This window comes from Indicator indicator, chromosome 17 (assembly GCF_027791375.1).
Source record: "Indicator indicator isolate 239-I01 chromosome 17, UM_Iind_1.1, whole genome shotgun sequence".
NCBI classification, from domain to species: Eukaryota; Metazoa; Chordata; class Aves; order Piciformes; family Indicatoridae; genus Indicator; species Indicator indicator.
In genome coordinates, this window is record NC_072026.1 from 22,239,768 (window position 1) to 22,264,769 (window position 25,002).

At 51.5% G+C, this 25,002-nt stretch overlaps 1 protein-coding gene across 1 annotated transcript in view; it reads right to left on the reverse strand.

The window, feature by feature from the left end:
- Positions 1-236: 236 nt before the first annotated feature.
- Positions 237-25,002, reverse strand: part of AGTR2 (angiotensin II receptor type 2) — a 61,687-nt gene continuing 36,921 nt past the window's right edge. Inside the window, exon 2 of the mRNA XM_054388586.1 lies at positions 237-420. Coding sequence (XP_054244561.1) covers positions 237-420 — 184 coding nt within the window. The remainder of the gene's footprint in view (positions 421-25,002) is intronic.

A 25,002-nucleotide genomic window follows, 5' to 3' on the forward strand; every position in this document is an offset into this window, starting at 1 on the left:
CCGGCGCCCGGCCCTTTATCGGGGCCGCCTCGCGCCCGGCCCTTTATCGGGGCCGCCTCTCGCCCGCCCCCCGCCGCCCTGCCGGGAACCGCGGGCCCTGGGCTGCCCCGCGGCGCGGGCGGGGCCCTCAGCCGTGCGGCACCTCCCGCCCCTCCGGGCCGGCCCGCTCCAGCCCCATACCTGCGTCCCGGCCGCACCTCCGCCCGCTGGCCCCCCGCCCACTTCCTCGGGAACACTCAGAGGGTTTCGCCGCCAGGCCTCTGCCCACTTCCCGCGCTGCACACCGCCGGCCCTCGGTCACTCACCTCGCCCGCTCCCACTTCCCGTGCCGCTCGCCTGCCTGGCCCGGCTCCCTCCCTCCCTGCCCCTCGGCCCTCCTCGCAGCCCGGCCTGCCCCGCCACACACACACCTCCCCATCCCTGGAGGCATTCAGGGTCAGGATGGATGGGCCCCCGAGCAACCTGCTCTGGTTGGAGATGTCCCTGCTCGCTGCAGGGGGTTCGGACAAGATGACCTTCGAGGGTCCCTTCCAACCCAATGCCTTCTGTGGGAGTGATTCTTCTCCTTGAGGGTAGCCTCCTGCCTCCATGGCTGCCACAAACTGACCCTCTTGAGTGAAGCCCTCCCGGCCTCTGCCAGCCTGCGGACCCCTGGGCCTCCCTGCTCCTCCCCACAGCAGCCCTGCGCCGGCTGCCCCCCTCCTCATGGCTCCCTCTCCACCCATACCCTGCCTGCTTCCTGACCCAGCAGAGAGCAGAAGGGGGTTAAACGGAATGGAAAGTTTAGCTTCTCCACACACCTTCCACGTACACATGACAGGCACAGAAAGGGCAGGGTCATAAAAGCCAGGAGGAGGAATTCGGCAAACAACGACTTAAGCTCTTTTCTGAAGCTCTCTGCTGCTTCACCCACCGAAGTGACCTTCCCCAGGCATCCCCCCTAAGGACATGCAGGAGGTCGCTGGCCAAAGCACGCTCCCCATGCAGGCACAAGGGGACACTGCTTGGCTTAATTGCTCTCCTCCATCTCTAGCTGCTGTTTTCCATGGCCCTTTCAGGCTTTCTGTCCTCAACGAGTGGAGCTTCTTTGTTGAGATCAGGCCAGACCTAGCCACAGCCAAGAGGTACATCAGGAGTGAGAATTGTGTGGGACAGCACCTGAAGGTAGGAAGGTGAGGTCGGATTGTTTTGTCACCCTGTGCAGCAGGTTCTCTGGGAGACTTCTCCAAGGTGAAGGAGTGCCGGGATGGTCTCTATCCTTGGAACAGAAAGCAAGCAGAAGTGTAGGGAAAATAAATAGGTAGAAGTGGGGGAATATAAATAGGTAGAAGTGGGGGAACATAAATAGGTAAAAGCGGGGGAAAATAAATACATAAAAGTGGGGGGAAATAAATAGATAAAATATATTATTATTATAAATATAATATAAATATATAATATGTAAATATATATTTATATACAATATACATATTATTATAATAAATATAGTATATATTATAATAAATATAATTAATTAATAAATAGAAATAAATATTTATTTATAAATAGATAAAATCTATTATTATTATAAGATCTATTATTATCCAGCCTGAACCCTCTGGATTCAAGAAGCCACAGGGCCAAACAGAAACCTTCAGCCTGGTTCTTTATGAAACCAGTACAAAACCCGCTCACAGCAAGGACCTGCTGAGAAACCAGTCAACATTCTTCCAAAGCTCATCAGAGCTGTAGGTGAAACTAAATGACCCTTTTTGCCAATCCCAATCCGAGTTGAAATCAAGTGGGACAGCAGGGTTTGGACCCTGGGGACCTTCAGTATCTGTGTGTCACCGTCTCCCCAGGGGGGAAACAAAACTGTTCCTGTCGAAACAGCGCTGGGCCCGCCAACGGCAGCCACTTCTTTTCCAAACTCATGATTCAGAAGTGGTTATCAGCTTGTTTAGAAATGGACTGAGATGAAAAACAACCTGCTGGCCACAGCCTCTCCCTCCTTATTAGGATTAAGTGCATGATGTAACCCTGCGGAGTCACCCCTTGTGGCATTCTCCCTGTGCAACTCAGGATGACTCTGAGTGAAGCCACACTGGAGGTACCACTCCTGGGATGCTTTTTGTGCCTGACCGTGTGTGTGAAGCTTGATTTCTAGTGCATTTTCTGTACTTAAAGAAGGAAGTGTAAAATGGGAGCAGGGTGGTGACTCCACGGGGTGAGCAGTGGGAGAGATGAGTATCAGGGGAGAGAGGATTGTGCCTGAAGCAGGGCTTTATTCTGCCTCTGCTATGCAGCTGGATTTGCATTCACTAGAGGTTGAGACCATCGGGTTGAGCCCTGGAGGCTGGTTCCTCACAGCTAGCACAGCCACCCATCATGGGCCAAGCACCCTGCAAAGCCACTTACCACTGGAATGTCTCTGCTAGAAATGCAGAGGTAGCAGCCAACAAACTGAAGCCAGCTTGGCTTTGCCATACAGAATTTCATAGATTCATAGAATGGGTTGGGTTGGAAGGGTCCTTAAAGACCTTTCAGTTCCAACCCCATGGGCAGGGACACCTCCCACCAGCCCAGGTTGCTCAGAGCCACATCCAGCCTGGCCTTAAAAGCCTCCAGGGATGAGGCTTCAACCGCCTCCCTGGGCAACCTGTTCCAGTATCTCCCCACCCTCACTCTAAAGAATTTCTTCCAGTCTCAATCTGCCCTCCTCAAGCTTCAATCCATCCCCTCTCACCCTATCACTACAAGCCCTTGTAAAAAGCTCCTTCCCAACATATCCCACAGCATATCCCATCTCCTGACCAGCAGCATAACCAAAGTTTCCATGTAAACATTTTTTTTTTCCCTTTGGGAAATGCCCCTGGATTACCCTGAACTCCACTTACTGAACACCCCTGCTGACCCAATGGGGAAAAAAAGAAAAACAGACCAGGGGAAAAAAAAAATAAATAAAGGGACCAGTAATGATAACCTTAACATGCTGACAACACAGCAAACAATCCTGACACTTCCTAGGTGCAGGGAGATACCCATGTTATCAGATTCAAGGTATTGCCCTTGGCTAACACAAACACAGCTCTGGTGGTGAAGTGGAGGTGTTTGGTGTGCTTATTTAAGAGCACAGTGAGTAAATTCTGCTCCTTAATCTTTATCTTCTCCACCAGCAGTGATAACTAATTTGGGCACCTGGTACACATGAAAAACTGATTCAGCAAACAAAGCTGGGGCTGGTTTACCTCTCCCCACTCCCAGCTGGCAGGAACTAGAGACCCAGGAGCTAGAGATCCTGGGGTGCATTAATAAAAGTGTGGCCAGCAGGTGTAGGGAGGTTCTCCTCCCCCTCTGCTCTGCTGAGACCACACCTGGAATACTGCAGCCAGTTTTGGGATCCCCAGTTCAAGGAGGACAGGGATCTGCTGGAGGGAGTCCTGCAAAGAGCTATGAGGATGATGAAGGGACTTGAACATCTCTCCTGTGAAGAAAGACTGAGAGACCTGGGACTGTTTAGTCTGTAGAAGAGAAGGCTGAGAGGGGATCTGATCAATGTCTATCAATATCTGAGGGGTGGGGGTTAAGAGGAAGAGTTCAGGCTCTTTTCAGTGACACTCGGTAACAGGACAAGGAATAATAGATATAAGCTAGAACCCAGGAAGTTCCACCTCAACATGAGGAGAAATTTCTTTGCTGTGAGGGTGATGGAGCACTGGAGCACGCTACCCAGAGCAGTTGTAGAGTCTCCTTCTCTAAAGACTTCCAAAGCTAACCTGGACATGTTCCTGTGTGGCCTGCCCTAGGTGACCCTGCTTTGGCAGTGGGGTTGGACTTGATCTCTGGAGGTCCCTTCCAATCCCTAATATTCTGTCATTCTGTGATCCACTCTGCAATCCTGCCATTGAAGTGGCAAAAGGAAGCCACTGGTGTGTCCTGTGGATAAAGGCATCTAGAAGAGGAGCAAGAATGAATCAAAGAGATGCCTGCAGCATTGCCATCTCTAACCTGCATGAGTCCTGGAAAATCAGTCAAGAATTGCACAAGTTGTCCCATGCAGAGAAGATCAAACAGCAGTGTCAGCTGCTTGTGGAAGTGCCCACCTACCAAACTTGAATTATGTAGTTCAAAATAATATCTGCCCTAGCCAGGAGCCCAGATTAACTAAGAGCTCAAGTGCAGGAATCATTCAGAGAGTCATAGAATGCTTTGGCTTGAAAAGGACCTTGAAGATCATCCAGTTCCAACCCCCATGCTATGGGGAGGGATAACCTCCCACCAGCCCAGGTTGCTCAAGGCCTCAGCCTTCTCACCTTCCAGCCTTGAACACCTCCAGGGAGGGGACATCCACAACCTCCTTGGGCAACCTGTTCCAGTGTCTCCCCACCCTCACTCTAAAGAATTTCTTCTTCATCTCCAGTCTCAATCTCCCCTCTTCCAGCTCAAAGCCATTGTCTCTTGTGCTGGCACTCCCAGCCCTTATCTAAAACCCTTCCCTAGCTCTCCTGGAGCCCCCTTCAGATACTGGAAGGCTGCTCTGAGGTCTCCCTGGAGCCTTCTCTTCTCCAGGCTGAGCAGGCCCATTTCCCTCAGCCTGTCCCTACAGGGGAGGTTCTCCAGTCTTCTGATCATCTTGGTGGTCTTTCCTGGACCCTCTCCAGTAGCTCCACATCCTTCTTGTGTTGGAGACTCCAGAACTGGATGCAATATTCTTGGAACCCCCCCACCCAGGAGCACACAAGGATGCTACATGAAAATCTGATGGAGCTCTGTCTGCCTATGGATCCCCACATTTTTATCTGAGTAGTTCCTGCCCCAGGAACCAAACTTAGCAACAGCTGTCATGCGTGGGAGGGCAGCTATGTGACATGTGCCACCCCATGGGACCCGGTGTGGTGTTACAAACCTGCTCCACAACTCAGATTGACAAGTGCCAGTATGTGCCAGTGGGCATCAGATGGTAGTGGTAGGGACCTTTGTGTCTTCCAAAGAAGCCAGAGGTGGCAGTGAGGCACCACACAGCTGCACAGAAATGGCCTCCAGCAACCAGAAAGGAAAAGAGGGAGAATGGCAAAGAAAGAGGAGGGAAGAGGAAAAGAAAAAGAGAAAAAAGAAAGAGGAAGGGAGGGGAAAGGAAAAAAAGAAGGAGGGAAGAGGAAAAGAAAAAGGGAAAAAAGAAAGAGGAGGGAAGGGGGGCAAAGAAAGAAGAGGGAAGGGGGAAGAAAGAGGAGGGAAGGGGGGGAAAGAAAGAGGAGGGAAGGAGGGGAAAGAAAGAGGAGGGAAGGAGGGGAAAGAAAGAGGAGGGAAGGAGGGGAAAGAAAGAGGAGGGAAGGAGGGGAAAGAAAGAGGGAAGGAGGGGAAAGAAAGAGGAGGGAAGGAGGGGAAAGAAAGAGGAGGGAAGGAGGGGAAAGAAAGAGGAGGGAAGGAGGGGAAAGAAAGAGGAGGGAAGGAGGGGAAAGAAAGAGGAGGGAAGGAGGGGAAAGAAAGAGGGAAGGAGGGGAAAGAAAGAGGAGGGAAGGAGGGGAAAGAAAGAGGAGGGAAGGAGGGGAAAGAAAGAGGAGGGAAGGAGGGGAAAGAAAGAGGAGGGAAGGAGGGGAAAGAAAGAGGAGGGAAGGAGGGGAAAGAAAGAGGAGGGAAGGAGGGGAAAGAAAGAGGAGGGAAGGAGGGGAAAGAAAGAGGAGGGAAGGAGGGGAAAGAAAGAGGAGGGAAGGAGGGGAAAGAAAGAGGAGGGAAGGAGGGGAAAGAAAGAGGAGGGAAGGAGGGGAAAGAAAGAGGAGGGAAGGAGGGGAAAGAAAGAGGAGGGAAGGAGGGGAAAGAAAGAGGAGGGAAGGAGGGGAAAGAAAGAGGAGGGAAGGAGGGGAAAGAAAGAGGAGGGAAAGAAGTGGGAAAAAGAAAGAATGGAAGGGTGGAGAAAGGAAGAGGAGGGAAGGGAGGGAAAGAAAGAGGAGGGAAGAGGGGGAAAAAAGAGGAGGGAAGGGGGAAGTGACAGAGAAGGGAAGGGGGGAAGAAAGAAGAGAGAAGGTGGAGGAAAAAAGAAAGATGAGGGAAAGTGGAGGGAAAAAGAAAGAATGGAAGGGTGGGGAAAGAGGAGGGAAGGGAGGGAAAGAAAGAGGAGGGAAGGGGGGAAAGGAAAAATAAAGAGGAAAGGGGAAAGAAAAGAAAAAGAAAGAGGAGGGAAAGGAAAAAAGAAAAAGCACTCCACAGAACCCTAACCAAACAAACGAAACAGCAAAAAACCCCCACAACAAAGTTAAAAACAAAGCCACCACATCCTGTTGGCCTTCAGAATTGGAAGAAGATGTCCTAAAGCATCTAGGCATCCCTCAGCAGCATGTAATGACTCTTACCCACAGCCACACTCCACTCCTTACAAGACAGGATCAGAAAGCTGGAAGGGACTTCTGTAAACAGCCAGAAGCAGCAAGGCAGAAACTTTAGGCTGTTGGCTCCTGCAGCAGCAGGAATTCTCATCTACAGGTGAAGAGAATCAGACCCTACAGCACACATTTAAGTTAATGTTTTCTGCCTAAGGGAAGCATGAGCCCTGGTTTAAAGTACAACTGATAGTGAGGGGCACAGCTTCCTTGGTGGGGAAAGAAACTGCAAGACCAAATCTTTACTGACAGCTTAAAATAAATAAGTATAGAAAGAATCCTGGGTTAAGTAACCCATGAAAGCAAGGCAGTGTTCTCCACCTGGTGAGAAGTGCATTCTGGTGCTGCCTGCCAGCTGTAAACAAGGTTGAAGTGTACCTGGAAGGAAGGCATAGCAAGAAGTGACCCTGCTGCTCAGAAGACAGGATGGAGAAATGATTCACAGAATCATTGAAGGGTTGGGGCTGGAAGGGACATTAAACATCATCTAGTTCCAACCCCCTGCCATGGGCAGGGACATCTCCCACCAGCCCTGGTTGCTCAGGGCCTCATCCAGCCTGGCCTTGAACACCTCCAGGGAGGAGGCAGCCACAACCTCCCTGGGCAACCTGTGCCAGTGTCTTCCCACCCTCACTGGAAAGAATTTCTTTCTCATCTCTAGTCCAAATCAGTCTCTCCCAGCTCAAAGCCATTGTCCCCCATCCTATCACTGCAAGATCTTGTCAGTCCCAGCTCTCCTGTAGCCCCTCCAGGTACTGGAAGGCTGCTCTAAGGTCTCCCTGGAGCCTTTTCTTCTCCAGGCAGAACAGCTCCAACTCTCTTAGTCTGTCCCCATAGGGCAGGTGCTTCAGCCTTCTGATCATCTTCCTGGCCTCCTCTACACCCCCAATTTCATTCATGAGCCAGGCTCTTCAAGCATGACTGAAAACTTCCAGTGCCTCCTTTCTCACTTTCTGAATCCACGTCTTAAAACTTCCATCCCTTTAAACCTTCAATGAAGAAGACCTCATAGCTTGGCCTCCACATGGAGGAGATGCTTGCTTCTTGTTCCACAGCAGGAATCAACATCCCAGCTGTGCAGAAAAGTCCTCAAACTGATCAGGAAAATAGATCCAGGAAGAAGGATGTGCAAAAAAAAAAAAAAAGATCATCTCCTTTCCCCACAGGCAAAACCTCCCTTCTTAGCCTGGAGGGATCAGCAAGGGAAGCAGAAGCTTCGTACCTCAGGGGACTTACACAAACTGTTGGATGGAGGCCATCAGAACCAGGCAAGCCAGGATTGGCACCAGGCCTCCTGTGTAATTATTCTCCATTCCCTTTGTGTTTTGCTATAAACCCTGACAGTCTGCTGCCATAGGGACCTCTCTGGAGCCACAGATGGCTACTTCCCAGACAATTGCTTTTGTCTCTGTAACTTGTGTTGCTTGTAGCCTTGGCCACACCATCGTACCGAGGAGACCTTAGAGCAGCCTTCCAGTACCTGAAGGGGGCTACAGGGGAGATGGGGAGGGACTTTTCACAGGACACATATTCCCAATATATGACCCTTGGACAAGCAGGAGAGGTTGGGCCCAGGTGAACCCAGGGTTCTGCACCTGAGTGGGAACAACCCTCACTGTCAATACAGACTGGGGGAGGAGGGGATAGAAACAGCCCTGAGGAAAAGGACTTGGGGGTGCTGGTGGGGGAGAAGCTGGCCAGGAGCAGGCAGTGTGAGACTGCAGCACAGAAGGCAAATCACAGCCTGGGCTGCATCCAAAGCAGCATTGCCAGAGAGCCAGAGAGGTGATTCTGCCACTTTGCTCTGCTCTGCTGAGACCTCCCCTGGAGTGCTGTGTGCAGGTCTGGAGCCCTCAATACAGGAAGGACCTGGACCTGATGGAGAGGGTCCAGAGGAGGCACTGAAAATGCTCAGGGGGTTGGAGCAGCATTGCTCTGAGGTCAGGCTGAGGGAGCTGGGGGTGTTCAGCCTGGAGAAGAGAAGGCTCTGGGGAGACCTAATAGCAGCCTGCCAGGACCTGAAGGGACCACAAGGAAAAAAGAAAAGAAAAGAAAAGAAAAGAAAAGAAAAGAAAAGAAAAGAAAAGAAAAGAAAAGAAAAGAAAAGAAAAGAAAAGAAAAGAAAAGAAAAGAAAAGAAAAGAAAAGAAAAGAAAAGAAAAGAAAAGAAAGAAAAGAAAAGAAAAGAAAGAAAGAAAAGAGAAAAGAAAAGAGAAAAAAAAGAAAAGAGAAAGAAAGAAAAGAAAAGAGAAAAGAAAAGAAAAGAAAAGAGAAAAGAAGAGAAAAGAAAAGAAAGAAAAGAAAAGAAAAGAAAAGAAAAGAAAGAAAAGAAAAGAAAAGAAAAGAGAAAAGAAAAGAGAAAAGAAAAGAAAAGAGAAAAGAAAAGAGAAAGAAAAGAAAGAGAAAGAAAAGAAAAGAAAAGAGAAAAGAAAGAAAAGAAAAGAGAAAAGAAAAGAAGAGAAAAGAAAAGAAAAGAAAAGAAAAGAACAGAAAAGAAAAGAAAAGAAAAGAAAAGAAAAGAAAAGAAAAGAAAAGAAAAGAAAAGAAAAGAAAAGAAAAGAAAAGAAAAGAAAAGAAAAGAAAAGAAAAAAGGAAAGAAGAGAAGAGTGAGGGTGGGGAGACACTGGCACAGGTTGCCCAGGGAGGCTGTGGATGTCCCCTCCATGGAGGTGTTGAAGGCCAGGTTGGATGAGGCCTTGAGCAACCTGAGCTGATGGGAGATGCCCCTGCCCATGGAGAGGGTTTGAATCTAGATGATCTTTAAGGTCTCTTCCAACCCAACCCATTCTGTGATCCTATGAAATCTTTTACACCAGGGTATTCTAACCAAGAATACCTTTTATTTTGCAGGGGTGTCTGTGAAGTCATTTACACTCCACATTATTTGAAGACCTGTGTTGGCCTCATCACAATGACTGGCACTTGCTCAGATTTTTTTCCCCCCAAGCTCAGCACTTTTGGGTTCATCTGTGTGGCCATCTCCAAAGTGAAAAGCACAGCAAGACTCTTCTGAGCTACTTGCCTCAATGGACAGTTTTCTATCATCACCCAAAAGAGGCAGCTGAAAGCTCACTCCTGTGCCTCCTCATGCCAGAAGAGTTGCAGAAGTGCTATAAATGCAAAATGCCTTCCCAGCCACACTCCTAGGAAAATTCCTTCTCTGTGATTGAGGGTGGAGACTTGAAACCCTATGCAAAGCAAATTTGCCTTTGGGCATTTTTAGCAGGCTGCAACCTGCAGTTCTCTCAATACACACTGATCAGTTTAGTGATGGGGAGGCTCTGCAGAATCACAGAATCACACAAGGCCATGATGGAAAGGACTCCAAGGATCCTCTGCTCCAGCCTTCTTAGGTGACAGTGCAGTTGCAATCAGCTGGCTCAGCACCCTGGCAAGCTGAGTCTGAAAACTGCCCAGTGCAGGGCACTCCACTGCTGCCCCTGGGAGATGATTCACAGATTGCACTGGGTTGGAAGGGACCCTCCAAGGGCATCTTGTCCTAAAGTCAGCAGGGACACCTCCAACTAGATCAGGCTGCACAGGGACATATCCGGGCTGATCTTGAATGTCTCCAGGGATGGAGCCTCCATCACCTCCCTGGGCAGCCTGTTCCAGTGTCTCACCACCCTCACTGTGCACAACTCCCTCCTGATGTCCAACCTACCTCTGCCCTGCTCCACTTTCAAACCATTGCCTCTCATCCTATCCCCACAGCCCCTTCTGAACAGTCCCTCCCCAGCCTGCCTGCAGCTCCCCTGCAGATCTTGAAATGCAGCTCTGAGGTCTGCCTGGAGCCTTCTCTTCTCCAGGCTGAACAACCACAAAATTCCCTCAGGCTGTCCCTCTGGCAGAGGTTCTCTGGACCCACTCCATCAGGTCCATGTCTCTCTTGTGTTGTGAGCTCTAAAGCTGGGCACAGCACTGCAGGTGAGGTCTCCCCAGAGCAGAGCAGAGCAGAGGGGCAGGATCCTCTCTCTCCAGCTCTGCCCACACTGCTTTGGATGCAGCCCAGGCTGCCCTTGGCCTTCTGTGCTGCCAGTGCCCATTGCTGGCTCCTGTCCAGCTTCTCCCCCACCAACACCCCCAAGTCTGGCTGCTCTCAATTTCAGCATCCCACAGCCTGGATTGATATTGAGGACTGCCCTGACCCAGGTGCAGGACCTGAGACAAAGACTCAAGGCTCTTCAGGACAGACAGAACACACTCCTCAAATCCTTCAATCACTTGGATCAAAGCACTTCCCAGGGTACCAAACCCTTGCTTGTGGTACTGGCTGTCTTCAGCCCTTGAGAACTTGCCAAACTGTCAGGTATTACTAAAGTTGCCATATGGGAATACAGGACACATATTCCCAATATATGATACCTGGACAAGCTGGAGAGATTGGGCCCAGGTAAACCTCATGAGGCTTACCAAGAGCAAGTGCAGGGTCCTGCACCTGAATGGGAATAATCCATACAGGCTGGGGGATGAGGTGATAGAAAGCAGGACTGTGGAAAAGGACTTGGGGGTGCTGGTGGATGGGAAGCTGGACAGGAGCCAGCAATGGGCACTTGCAGCAAGGAAGGCCAAGGGCAGCCTGGGCTGCATCCAAAAATGTGTGGTCAGCAGATGGAAAGAGGTGATTCTGACCCTCTGCTCTGCTCTGGGGAGACCTCACCTGCAGTGCTGTGTACAACTCTAGAGCTTCCAATGCAGGAAGGACATGGACCTGATGGAGTGGGTCCAGAAGAGGGCCATGAAAGTGATCAAGGGGTTGGAGCAGCTCTGCTATGAAGACAGGCTGAGGAAGCTGGGGGTGTTCAGCCTGGAGAAGAGAAGGCTACAGGGAGACCTTCCAGTACATGAAGGGGGCTACAAGAAGGATGGAGAGAGCCTGTTTGTAAAGGCCTGCAGGGACAGGATGAGGGGCAAAGGCTTCAAACCAGAGAAGAGCAGATCTAGACTGCATGTCAGGAATAAGTTCTTTACTATCAGGGTAGTGGAGCCCTGGAACAGGTTGCCCAGGGAGGTGGTTGAGGCTGCATCCCTGGAGATATTCAAGGTGAGGCTTGACAGGGCTCTGGGCAACCTGATCTAGTCAGGGATGTCCCTCCTGAGTGCAGAGTGGGGTTGGACTGAATGAGCTTTGGAGGTCCCTTCCAACTCAAATCATTCTATGATTGTTGTTCCATACTCCCTCCATGACAGAGCTCCATCCAGAATAAAGAGCAAAGCAAGCAGAAAATGACTGAGGTGTTATGATGCAGAATTAAACAGAGGCTAGGATTTAGATCAATTGCATAAACCTCTAAAAATCTCTGCTGAGACTTGCATTAGAGTCACCAAAGTGCAGTGAACAACTCTGTTTGCAGCCCAGGGCTCCTAATTCCCCTAATTCTGCTTCTGCACATGGTCCATGTGGCAGTTTGGGCTGGGTGCCCCCTGCCACTGCTGCATGAGATACACCTCTGGTGTCCTGGGTGCTCACCCAATAGGGGTGGACACAGGAAACGGCGTATTTCTACCCATAAATCCTGCGCCCTATAAAGCCATCTGCAGAGTCATTCTCTTCCTCTTTCTTCCCTCTCTGCTCCCATGGGAGATGTCCTCTCTTATCGGGTAATGCCGGGGGAGTATCTCAGGCCTCTTAGGCCTGACTAGGCCTAATGCCAGGAGGAGAAAGGAGGGGGGGGGGGGCAGTCTCAGACCTGGCCAGCCTGAGACTTGCCTAGCAGCGGGAGGAGGGGGGAAGGAAGAGCCCTGGGGGTTTGGGTAGACCCTCAGGTGGGAGGAGGGAAGGATTGGGAAGCCTCTGGGTACTGTGTGAGGGACTCTGTATGCTTTAGGATGTTCTTTTCCACTATGCTGTGTAGTTTTTCTGTAGTTTCACCAATTGCTTTTCCATTCAAACTTTCCATCACTCTCCAATCCGTTTGCGTGTGTCATTCTTTTGTCCCTTTCGGGGCAAGAGATGTTCTGGCTGGCCTCAAACCAGCACAGATTTTTGGTAGCAGAGGATGGTTCCTGCGGAACTCTGCAAATTGGATTGGAGAAGTGCAGAGGTGGAAAAGTTAAAATGGTATCTGGGCGTTGTTGGTTTTGGTGGCTGGGCTCAAGGCTTTGTGCTGGGGTGATCGTGTGAGCGTTTTATGGGTTCCGAGGGGACGCCCTGGTGCGTAGCCGTGGCGTAGAATCCCGCCTGCTGTTCTAAGCCGGCAGCGGTGATTTTGTAGCCACTTGCTTCGGGGGAAAAGCTTAAGAATGCGGTGCCTGTCTCTTTCCTTTCTGTTCCCCGCGGCGCCAGCGGCAAGCAGAGCAGCGCGGAGCCGAGGAAGGGGGAGGGACAGTCGGAAGCAGACCAGGGTCGGCTTGTCCCGCGGCGGTGGGGGCTAGCCGCAGCGGGGCGGTGAGCGGTGGCTCCCGCAACTCAAGAAGGCGAGCGGTGGCTCCAGTTCAAAAGCTGCTTCCGAGGGCCCAGGGAGCGAGTGTAGCTTTGGCTGGAAAAGCCGCTCGTGTGGCCCGAGGGGTGGCGGCGGTTTGGATCTGTACCGCGGCTGCAGAGGTGACGGCGGCTCTCGCTGTTATCTCTCCCCTGATTTTCGGACGCGCTCCGAAAATGGCGCCTAGCACCTGGCTCCGCCTCTCTTCTCGGCTGGCTTGCAGTGCAGCCACTCCCTCTCCGGGGGAGGGCTGTGTAGCCGGATGCCTCCATGCCTCGGCATGCGTACGCTCAGGGGGAGCGGTGTGCCTGTGCGCGGTGTGCATCCCTATTAGCCTCGGGCCGCGGCTGGAAGCGGTCAGCACTGGGCTTGGGAAAGGTCCGTGCAGCTTTGGAAAGTCTCAGCGTGCTGTTGCCTGCAAGGGGTGGAAGGAGTCAAGTCGAGGAGCCTGATTGTTCTGACTCGATTGCCCCGAGGGGTGGAAACATGCCGCTTGAGTGGATGGAGATTGATGTCTGATTGAGAAGTTGTGAGGTTGTTTCCAGGTGGCCAGGATGCTCCATCGGATCCATGAAGAGTTCACCGTGCAGAGGAATGAACTCTGCGTCGCTGGGAGGTTCCACAGGATGAGGGAGAAGAGCTGGAATGAACTGTGACCTGAGCCCGAGGGACAGACCTTTTAGAAGGACGCCCAGATGAGGACCTGGACTTTGCCAGACATGTCATCTAAGAACTGTCTCTGATCTGATGATATGTTTTGGGTGCAGGAATTATGGGTATGAAATAAGGGGTGGAATGTGGCAGTTTGGGCTGGGTGCCCCCTGCCACTGCTGCATGAGATACACCTCTGGTGTCCTGAGTGCCCACCCAGAGGGGTGGACACAGGAAACGACGTATTTCTACCCATAAATCCTGCCCCCTATCAATCCATCTGCAGAGTCATTCTCTTCCTCTTTCTTCCCTCTCTGCTCCCATGGGAGATGTCCTCTCTTATCGGGTAATGCTGGGGGAGTATTCTCAAGGCCTCTTAGGCCTGACTAGGCCTAATGCCAGGAGGAGAATGGAGGGGGGGGGGCAGTCTCAGACCTGGCCAGCCTGAGACTTGCCTAGCAGTGGGAGGGGGGAAGAAAGAGCCCTGGGGGGTTTTGGGTAGACCCTCAGGTGGGAGGAGGGAAGGATTGGGAAGCTTCTGGGTACTATGTAAGGGACTCTGTATGCTTTAGGATGTTCTTTGCCACTATGCTGTGTAGTTTTTTTCTGTAGTTTCACCAATTGCTTTTCCATTCAAACTTTCCATCACTCTCCAATCCGTTTGCGTGTGTCATTCTTTTGTCCCTTTCGGGGCAAGAGATGTTCTGGCTGGCCTCAAACCAACACAGTCCAGAACATCTCAGCTTTCCCTGGACAAAGCAGCCTGGTGCAAAAGCAGCTTCAGCACTGGTGGGGCTACACCTTCAATGCTGGGTTCAGTTTTATGCCTCTCACTACAGGAAAGACATTGAGGTGCTGTAGTGTGTCCAGAGAAAGGCAACCAAGCTGGGGAAGGGTCTGGAGAACAGGGCTGGGGAGGGGCAGCTGAGAAAAGGAGGCTGAGGGGAGACCTCATTGCTTTCTACAGTTCCCTGAAAGGAGGTTGCAGTGAGGTGAGTTTTGGGCTCTTCTCCCTAGGATCAGGTGAAAGGAGGAGAGGAAATGGCCTGAAATTGTACCAGGGGAGGGTTAGGTTGGAGACTAGGAAAAATTTCTCTGCTGCAAGAGTGGTGAGGTATTGGAACAGGCTGCCCAAGGAGGTGGTGGAGTCCCCATTCCCTGGAGGTGTTCCAGAAACCTGTGGCCATGGCACCTGGTGATGTGACTTAGTGGCCATGGTGGTGTTGGGCTGATGGTTGGACTGTATGATCTTGGAAGCCTTCTCCAACCAAAACAACTCTGTGATTCTAAAACAAACATCCCAGACTATCCAAGATACATCAGGCAGGCCTCACTCCACCTGCCCCCTCCCTGCCCATGCCAGGGGCATGCTCCAGACATGTTCCATTTGGTTTTGAGCAACTGCAACGCTGTGTAAATGCAGAACCTCAGGTATACAATGGAAGACATAACAGCAGAGAACTACTGAGAAGGAAGAGATCAAGTACAGGGGAACTAAAACCTGGGAGTGTGCCAATTACCAGAACTTAATGAGCACAGAGGTGGTGGAACAGAATGATTTGGCTGTTGGGAAACACCTGAGAGGCGTAGCCAGTAGAAACTAAGGAGTGATAATTGAGAGGAACAAAGGCTGGGCAGGAGTACAAGACTCATTTTCAAATACTCTGACCTCACTTCATCAATCTCATTAGCAATTTAATTTCTCACCTAGACCAGGTTGCCCAAAGCCTCACCCAAACTGGCCTTGAACACCTTCAGGCAGGGGGAATCCACCACCTCCCTGGGCAACCTGTGCCAGAGTCTCACCAGCCTCACACTCAAGAACTTCTTCCTCAGCTCCACTCTAACCCTGCTCTGCCTCAGCTTCAAACCATTTCCCCTTGGCCTGTCTCTAGACACCTTCAGCAAAAGTCTCTCTGCAGCCTTCCTGCAGGATCCCTTCAGGTCCTGGCAGGCAGCTCTGAGGTCCCCCTGGAGCCTTCTCCTCTGCAGGCTGCACACCCCCAGCTCCCTCAGCCTGGCCTCACAGCAGAGCTGTTCCAGCCCTTGCAGCATCCTTGTGCCCTCCTCTGGACTCTCTCCAGCAGCTCTGTGTCCTTCTTCTGCTGGGGACACCAGAACTGGAGGTAGGATTGGAGATGAGGGTTTCACAATTCCTCCCCAGTATCAAGTGCTATTATTTCTGGAGCTCAGCAAAGCCAGGAGGCACTGGAAGCTGAGTTGGTTTGGGTTTTAGTTCTATGCCTTCTTACTAGTTACACACAAACAGCTTTTCACACAATTACAACATAAATGCTCCAGGGTGACATTAGAGCAGCCTTCCAGGACCTGAAGGGGCTCCAGGAGAGCTGGGGAGGGACTTTGGACAAGGGCTGGAGTGCCAGGATGAGGGACAATGTCTTTGAGCTGGGAGAGGGGAGATTGAGACTGGAGATGAGGAAGAAATTCTTGGCAGTGAGGGTGGGGAGAGACTGGCACAGGTTGCCCAGGGAGGCTGTGGCTGCCTCCTGCCTGGAGGTGTTCAAGGCCAGGCTGGCTGATGCCTTGAGCAAGCTGTGCTGGTGGGAGGTGTCCCTGCCCATGGCAGGGGGTAGGAACTGGATGATCTTTAATGTCCCTTCCAACCCAAACCATTCTAGGATCCTTGAGAAGCTTTTCCTGAACAGTAAAGCTTTGAGCCAGAAGCACTGAGTGTCATACAGCAAACCCAAGACCTTTCAGCTCAGCTTTCCTTTCCCTCAGGGAATTTTCTGTATCATCATGCAGCCCTGCTATTTGATCTCTCAGAGAACTATCCCTGTGATTGGCTTCCCTTCACACCAGGAGAAAAGCCAGGCTGTTAGCCTCACTGACTGCTGAGGAAGGGCAAGAACTCCATCAGCACCTTCCTTTGTGTGCTATCTCTTCCTGCAGCTTAGCAATTGCTCTCAGAAAGAGCTCACCCAAGCCAGTGCAACTTTTTTCCACAGGCAAAAGCAGCTCCACATCAACTAAGGCCACCAGATCTGCACCTGTTACAGGAACACAATTCTTAGTCTGAAAGGAAAAAGCAGGATTCCTACTCTAATAGCCACTGCAGGATACTCATAGCATGGCTGGGGGTGGAAGGGACCTCAGAGATCATTCACTCCAACCCCCCCATGCCATGGGCAGGGACACCTCTCAATTAGAATTGGTTGCTCAGGGCCTCATCCAAACTGGCCTTGAACATCTTCAGGGAAGAGGCATCCATAATCTCCCTGGGCAGCCTGTGCCAGAGTCTCACCACCCTCCTACTGAAGAACTTCTTCCTCAGCTCCACTCTAACCCTGCTCTGCCTCAGCTTCAAACCATTCCCCCTTGGCCTGTCTCTAGACACCCTCAGCAAAAGTCTCTCTGCAGCCTTCCTGCAGGATCCCTTCAGGTCCTGGCAGGCAGCTCTGAGGTCCCCCTGGAGCCTTCTCCTCTCCAGGCTGCACACCCCCAGCTCCCTCAGCCTGGCCTCACAGCAGAGCTGCTCCAGCCCTTGGAGCATCTTTGTGGCCTCCTCTGGACTCTCTCCAGCAGCTCTGTGTCCTTCTTCTGCTGGGGACACCAGAACTGGAGGCAGGATTGGAGGTGAGGTCAGAGCAGAGCCCAGGGGCAGAATCCCCTCTCCTGCCCTGCTGCCCACACTCCTCTGGCTGCAGCCCAGCACACAGCTGCCTGCTGGGCTGCAGGAGGGCACTGCCAGCTCCATGGAAACATTTCTCCATTACAGGGGCACTTAGCTAAAAACCTTCAGATTCTTTTTAGATTTTAAAATATTTTTTCTACATATTCAAAAGAATCTAAAAGATGGAGGTATTGCTCTTATTCCTGCTGCTCTCTAGGTTGGTCTTTCACAGCTCTTTCCATCATTAGAGCTAGAAATCATTCTTTTTACACTCTGTTTACAAGGAGGAGAGCAGGGGGAGGGTTGCTGAAGTGGTTTATGCAGCACAAGAACTGCAGTGGATGCAAGGACTGGACCCCTGAATCCCACCAGGACCCAGAATTGTCTCTATCTTCATCACAGGACTTCCCTCCCTCTCAGCCAGGCAGTGCGTATACCACTGCAGACTGCTCTGAAGCAGGCATGAAATCACCCTCAGATGATCCATAATTGATTGGGGAAAAGCTTTAACTGGCAAGAGCTTAAATTGATAGCCACAATGCACACCCTGGTTGCCACAAACCTGGCCACTCCCCTGGCTTGGCTTTCCTTTCCAGGCCCAGAGGCCCTCCTCCTCTGGCTCAGGCTCTTCTGAGCAGTTCATCATTGCAGTCCAGCATCTGGAGCACCTCTGGAGTCCAGCTGGAGCTCCTCTGCTCTGGAGACAGCCTGAGAGAGTTGGGGTTATGCAGTCTGGAGAGGAGAAGGCTCCCAGGAGACCTTCTTGTGGCCTTCCAGTATCTGAAGGGGGCTCCAAGAAAGCTGGGGAGGGACTTTTGAGGGTGTCAGGGAGAGATAGGGCTGGGGAGTATGGAGCAAAACTAGAAGTGGGGAGATTGAGATTGGGTGTTAGGAAGAAGTTGTTCCCCATGAGGGTGGTGAGAGACTGGCAGAGGTTGCCCAGGGAGGTGGTGGAAGCCTCATGCCTGGGGGTTTTTGCAGCCAGGCTGGATGTGGCTGTGAGCAACCTGCTGTGGTGTGAGGTGTCCCTGCCCATGGCAGGGGGGTTGGGACTGGCTGAGCCTTGAGGTCCCTTCCAACCCTGACAATTCTGTGATTCTATCTCCTCTTCTCCAACAGTATGACTAAGAGCCAGCTAGCCCCACAAGCCCAATGAAGGGAGCAGAACCTTGGCTGGGTGAATGAAGGGGATATAAAAGCAACTTTGTCCTTCACATGGCCCTGCCTTTAGCAAGGGTGCAGTGGTAACACCTGCTTGGAGGTGTCAGAGCACCTGCCCCCCAGCCACAGGGATGCCATTTTCACCTGGCCTCTCAGAGCTGCTAACCCTGGGGAACCTCAGGGTCTTCCCTGCATAAACTCAAGGCTCACAGTGTTTAAACACAGTCAGTAAGGTTAGGCAGCAGCAGAGCATCAGGCTTCTAGGATTACAGTTCTGGATGGCAGTTCCACCTGGTTGCCACTCAGGGCTGGCAATTTCATGTGGGGAAGGGCCAAAGTCTCTCTCAGGCTTCAAGGAGTCTCAGTAGAGAAAGGCAAGGGACTGAGGCCAGTCCTGATGTGAATTCTCAGTGCAGATGTGGATCTGAAAGGAATTTCTCAGGGGACACTTTGCTATGAGTTAAGCAGAGTAAAAACTCATCTGTCCTAGCAGCTCAGCTCATTTGCATCTCATTTTAATGTCTGTGATTCAGGTGGGGCCAGGGCTCCAGATGGAACTGAATTTTATCTCTGCTCCCTCTGTGGCAAGCATCACTGCACAATGAACAGGGAAAAGCTTTGTGAATCTTATTACTTCAGAGCCAAAGAGAGATTTGAAAGGTAGACTTCTGCTACAGTTAGCAAGAAAAACCTTTGGCTACCCTTCCTAAATTTGGGGGAAAGCTTCCAGGACTGCTGTTGCTTTCTGCTCTGCTGGCCTGCTAGCAGTGTCAGAATCCTCAGTGCCAACCACCTGCTTCCTCCAAGGTGCTCTGCAGTGTCAAGGATGCTTTCCTCCAGAGGATGAAATGAAACACACTCCGCTTTCCTCAGAACTTGAAGAGGTTTCATTTTCCTCATCACGTGCTGAGCTTTGCACTGTTTTTTATTTTATTCTCCAAGAAGCTGCATTTTACAGTAGCTGCTTTTAATGTTCAAGTGGGGGGAAAAAAATTAGTGCTAATAATTCCCATTTTTTTTCCCCTCAAGCTGAGGAAGTTACCAACATCTGCTGGCACTCACCCAGATACTTACAGCTCAGGAGGCTTTGCAAACTCTTCTTGCACAACCTTGGTCTGGCAATCCTGTAAGATGCTGCACTCCTCATTACAAACTTCTCCTGGATGGGCAAGCAAGGCTTAGCACACGAGGGCAGGAATGCAAACTCAGACACTCCACTGGCATCCTCTGCAGGTGATGAAGCAAGACACAAGAACCTGCACTTATACACCTGGCAGGGAACTCCAGAACACATCAGAGCAGCAGCAACTGCAGGGAAAAAAAAGAAAGAGAGAGAGAGAGAGAGAGAGCAGTCAGAGAATCATAGAATGGCTCAGGGTGGAAGGGAACTCAGATATCTTCTATTCCAGCCCCACTGCCATGGGCAGGGACCCCTCTCAGCTAGCCCAGGTTGCTCAAGGCTTTATCCAACCTGGCCTTGAACATCTCCAGGGAGGAGGAATCCACAGCCTCCCTGGGCAGCCTGTGCCAGTATCTCACCACCCTCCTACTACAGAACTCTTCCTCAGCTCCACTCTAACCCTGCTCTCCCTCAGCTTCAAACCATTCCCCCTTGGCCTGTCTCTAGTCACCCTCAGCAAAAGTCTCTCTGCAGCCTTACTGCAGGATCCCTTCAGGTACTGGCAGGCAGCTCGAAGGTCTCCCCAGAGTCTTTTCTTCTGCAGGTTGAACACCCCCAGCTCCCTCAGCCTGGCCTCACAGCAGTCCTTATGAAGGTAACAGCAAAGAGAGCTCTGCAGAGGAGCAGCTGTGAGAAATCACAGAACCATAGAACTTTAGAGGTTGGAAGGGACCTCCAGAGATCATCAAGTCCAGTTTAGAGAGAGAATTCAGTTGGGAAGCCTGTTCAATGCTCAGCTTCAAAAGCTCCTCTCCTCTCTGGGTCTTTTTTCACAAGCTGTTGCAAAAGGAGAAGAATAAATTTTGTGTCTGTGCTGGGAATGTCTCCACAACTGTTCCAAGCAGCACCAAGTGCTATGAAACTCCTTTAAGAGCACATAAAGAGGCTGTGCAGATTTACTGCTGAGTCCTAGCAGCCAGTAAGGACTTAGCAAGCCCTAGGGTTTACAGAACAGCTCCTTCAAACCCAAGAAATGGGCACAGAGGTTCTATTGGTTTGCGTATCCAGATGGATGCTTTGCAGCCATACCTCCCATGCCAGCATAAGTAGACATCTTTTATGGAATCATGGAATCATTGAATCTTTTGGGTTGGAAAAGACCTTGAAGATCATTGAGCACAACCAAGGCTGGAGCTAAACCATGACCCTCAGCACCACAGCTCTGCCTCTTTGACACACCTCCAGGCACAGGGATTCAGGCACCTCCCTGGGCAGCCTGTGCCAGTGCTGAGAACACTTTCAGTCAAGAAGCTTCTCCTTATGCCCAACCTAAGCCTCCCCTGAGGCAACTTGAGGCTATTTCCTCTTGTCCTATTGCATATTACTAGGGACAAGAGACCAACAACTCCCTCTCTCAGGAAGTTGTAGAGAATGAATGAGGTCTCTCCTCAGCCTCCTCTTCTCCACACTAGACACCCCAAGCTCCCTCAGCTGCTCCTCCCCAGCCCTGTTCTCCAGAACTTTCTTCAGCTTTGTTGCCCTTCTCTGGACCTGCTCCAGCTCCTCAATTTCCTTCTTGGAGCAAGGGACCATAGATAACCTCTGCTCCCTGCCCTGTACTGCTGAGATGCTGCTCCCAGAGAGTGGGAGAGCTGCTGGAATGTTTGTGTTGAAAAGGTGCCAAGGAGCTAATGGTGTCTCAGACACTTCTGGAAGGGCTTTGCCTTCCACAGTGAGCACAGCAAGACAGCCAGGCTGCAGCACAGCAACTCCTCCTGCTGAGGCAACTGCCAGGTGCTCCAAGGGGCAGGCTCAGAACAGTCAGGAGAAGCTGTGGAGGCTTCCTACCTTTGATGCAATACAGGTCATGGAATTGTTTCACTTGGAAAAGACCTCCAAGATCATCCAGTCCACCCTAAACCACGGCCCCAAGTGCCATGGCCACAGGTTTCTTGAAGACCTCCAGGGATGGGGACTCCACCACCTCCCTGGGCAGCCTGTGCCAGTCCCTGCCCACTCTTGCATTCTTCCTCATCTCCAACCTAAACCTCCCCTGGTGCAACACACTGCAGCTCCTCAATGTCCTTCTTAGAGTGAGGGCCCCAAAGCTGCAGCCAGCACCCAAGGTGTGGCCTCAGCAGTGCTGAGCACAGGAGGACAATCCCTGCCCTGCTCCTGTGCCCACACCATTGCTGCTCCAGGCCAGGCTGCTGGTGGCCTTCTTGGCCACCTGAGTGCATTGCTGCTCACGTTCAGCAACTGTCACCCAGCAGCTCCACATCCTCCTCTGCCTGACATCTCTGCAGCCACCCTGCCCCAAGCCTGGAGCCTTCCTGGGCTTGTTGTGACCCAAGTGCAGGACCCAGCCCTTGGCCTTGCTGAAGCTCAGCTCGTTGACCTCAGCTCAGGGATCCAGCCTGGCCAGGTCCCTCTGCAGAGCCTTCCTGCCCTCCAGCAGATCACCACTGCCAGCCAGCTCAGTGTCATCTGCAAACTCACTGAGGGTGCTCAATGCCCTCCCCCAGACCATTGATAAAGACATTGAAGAGAAGTGGCCTCAGCACTGAGCCCTGGGGAACACCACTGAGGACTGCCTGGCCACCAGCTGGGGCTCCCTCCCTTCTCCACCACTCTCTGGGCCCAGCCAGCAGCCAGTTTGTACCCAGCAAAGTCTCCCCTGAGGCTCATACTCTGCAAGAGCAACAAAGCAAGAGACAGAGGGAGATTTCTGTTTGACAGCTCTGCCTTGTGCCTCTGAAGGGTCATGGATTTGAGCAGCCTGGTGAAACCAACATCCAAAAAAAGCTCTGTCTGGAGAGGAAGCTGAGGTGGAAGTGGGGGCAGGGGGAGGTCTATGTCAAGAGATTTCCTTTATTTTTAGATCCAGCTTAGTGTCATCAAAGAGACCTGACCCCAGCACTGAGCCCTGGGGAACACCACTGCTGAGCCCACTTGCTGGACTGATGAGAAGACACTCATGGGTTTTTGCCTGCATTCAAACCACATGCACCTGGGGCTTATTCTGGGGTGTGTGAGACCTTAGACAAACACTTGCTAACCTCCACAAGATTACAGGAAGATTTGTGGTGGTGTGGAAGAAACAATTTCCCTCCAAAGACTAAAAGATGATTAGTGATGACGATTCAGTCAGAAATTCTCCTGCTTCCTGGTACACTTGGGCTGCTCCCCTAAGGCTTCTCAGGGTTCACTGCCTCACTTGACAATGAGTGTGCTTACTCCATGGCTCATGAAGTGGGTGGTGATGGTGAAGAGGAAACTGAACCCTGGAGAAGAGTTCAATCTGCCACATGGGCACACAGATTTAGAAAGGCTGTGGTTAATAGATCACAGAGGTTCTCCTGCCCCTCTGCTCTGCCCTGCTCAGGCCACAGCTGGAATATTGTGTCCAGTTCTGGGCCCCTCAGCTCAAGAAGGACCTCAGGGAACTGCTGGAGAGAGTCCAGCACAGAGCCACAAAGATGCTGCAGGCAGTGGAACATCTTCCTTAGGAGGAGAGCCTGAGGGAGCTGAGGGCTCTGGAGCTTGGAGAGGAGGAGCCTGAGGGTGACCTCATTGCTGGTGCTAAAGATGTGCAGGGGGAGTGCCCAGAGGCTGGAGCCAGGCTCTGCTGGGGGATGCCCAATGGCAGCACCAGGGGCAGTGGTGGAAGCTGAGGCATAGGAAGTGCCATGGGAACAGGAGGAAAGATTTTGTCACTCTGAGGGTGACAGAGCCCTGGAGCAGGCTGCCCAGGGGGGTTGTGGAGTCTCCCTCTCTGGAGATTTTCCAAACCCATCCTGGATGTGTTCTTGTGTGATCTGCTCTTGGTGCCCCTGCTCTGGCAGGAGGGTTGGACTGGATGATTCAAGATCCCTTCCAGCCCCTAATACTCTGTGATTCTGTGATTTACTGCTCAGCTGCTGGCTGCTTCTGTAAAGATCAAGGTCTGGTCCTTCCTTGTCTGCAGTTGATGTCTCCACCACTTTGGCTGTTCCAAGCCCAGCACTGAGTGACATGGCCACCTGCTTCAGGCCTTTCTCTTAGAAAGATAAAGCTTGCAAAGACAGGAATGCAATCACCACGTGGCACTCTCAGCAAGGTCAAGGGTGTCACAGGTACACTAAGGTCCCAAATGGCAAAGCAGCCTGCAAATGACTACCTTGCTAGCGTTGCCCCACACTGTTTGCTCCCTGGGCACCTGGAGCTTCCTCTTTACCCAAAGAAGGTGCCAGGCATTTTTATCACAGGGTCAGAAAAACGAAGCAAATGTTCCTATGAAGATTTGTTAGGATGGATGGTCTGGAAGGGCACTGGGATGGTGGAGTCACTGTCACTGGGGGTCTTTAAGGAAAGATTGGATGTGGCACCTGGTGACAGGATTTAGCTGATGGCATGGTGTTAGGTCATAGGCTCTGCTTGATGATCTCAGAGGGCTTTTCCAGCCTCAGTAATTCTGTGATTCTGTGAAGGAGTCTCTCCTAGTCAGCTTCATTAGTAGGAAGTGTTGCTGTGGCATCAGAAGACACAAAGCAGGAGTTAGAATCATGGAATTACAGACTGCCAGCTTGGAAAGAATAGCTAGGATCCTCTGCTCTGACCTTTCTGGGGGATGGTGTGGTTGCCATGAGCTGGCTCAGCACCCTGGCAAGCTGAGTCTCAAACTGCCCAGTGCAGGACACTCCACTGCTGCCCTTGGGAGATGATTCCAGGCTCTGACTGTGCTCATGGCAAACATTTTCTTGTGGAGTCCAAAGGGAACGTCCCCAGCAGTAACTTGTCCCCATCCCCCTTGTCTGTTCCATGGCACTCCTTGTACAAAGGGAGTCTCCATCCTGCTGGCAGCCACCCTCTATGTCCTGGTCCATGGTGATGAGATCTCCCCTGAGCCTGCTCTTCTCACGGCTGACCAACCCCAGTTCCTCATATGGCAGTTTTGGGAGGGGTAGAACTAGGTCATGCAATCCAAAATGCTATGGACAGCAGCCTCACTCCAATCCTCTCTCCAAATGCTATGGAGAGCAGCCTCACTCCAATCCTCTCTCCAAATGCTATGGAGAGCAGCCTCACTCCAATCCTCTCTCCAAATGCTATGGAGAGCAGCCTCACTCCAATCCTCTCTCCAAATGCTATGGACAGCAGCCTCACTCCAATCCTCTCTCCAAATGCTATGGACAGCAGCCTCACTCCAATCCTCTCTCCAAATGCTATGGACAGCAGCCTCACTCCAATCCTCTCTCCAAATGCTATGGACAGCAGCCTCACTCCATTCCTCTCTCCAAATGCCCAAACTTCAACTCAACCAGTGAAGTTTTCCCCCCTGCTCCTCCAGAGAGAGCATTGTTCCACAGTCTGACACCTGTGATGACCAAACAGATTTTTGTTTTAACACCTGTACTTGTGCTCCTTTGCTGCTATCTCCCCTTCCCCTTCATTCAGCCTGTCTCCCAGGCACCCAGTGACAGAAGGAGAGGACACACCCTCAAGCTGGACCAGGAGAGGTTTGGGATGGATGTGAGGAAGAAATTCGTCCCAGAAAGAGAGATTGGGTATTGGGATGTGCTGCCCAGGATGGAGGTGGAGTTTCTGTCCCTGGAAAGGTTTCAAAAGAGAGTGAGACACTCAGTGCCATGGTTTAGTTGATTAGATGGTATTGGGTGATAGA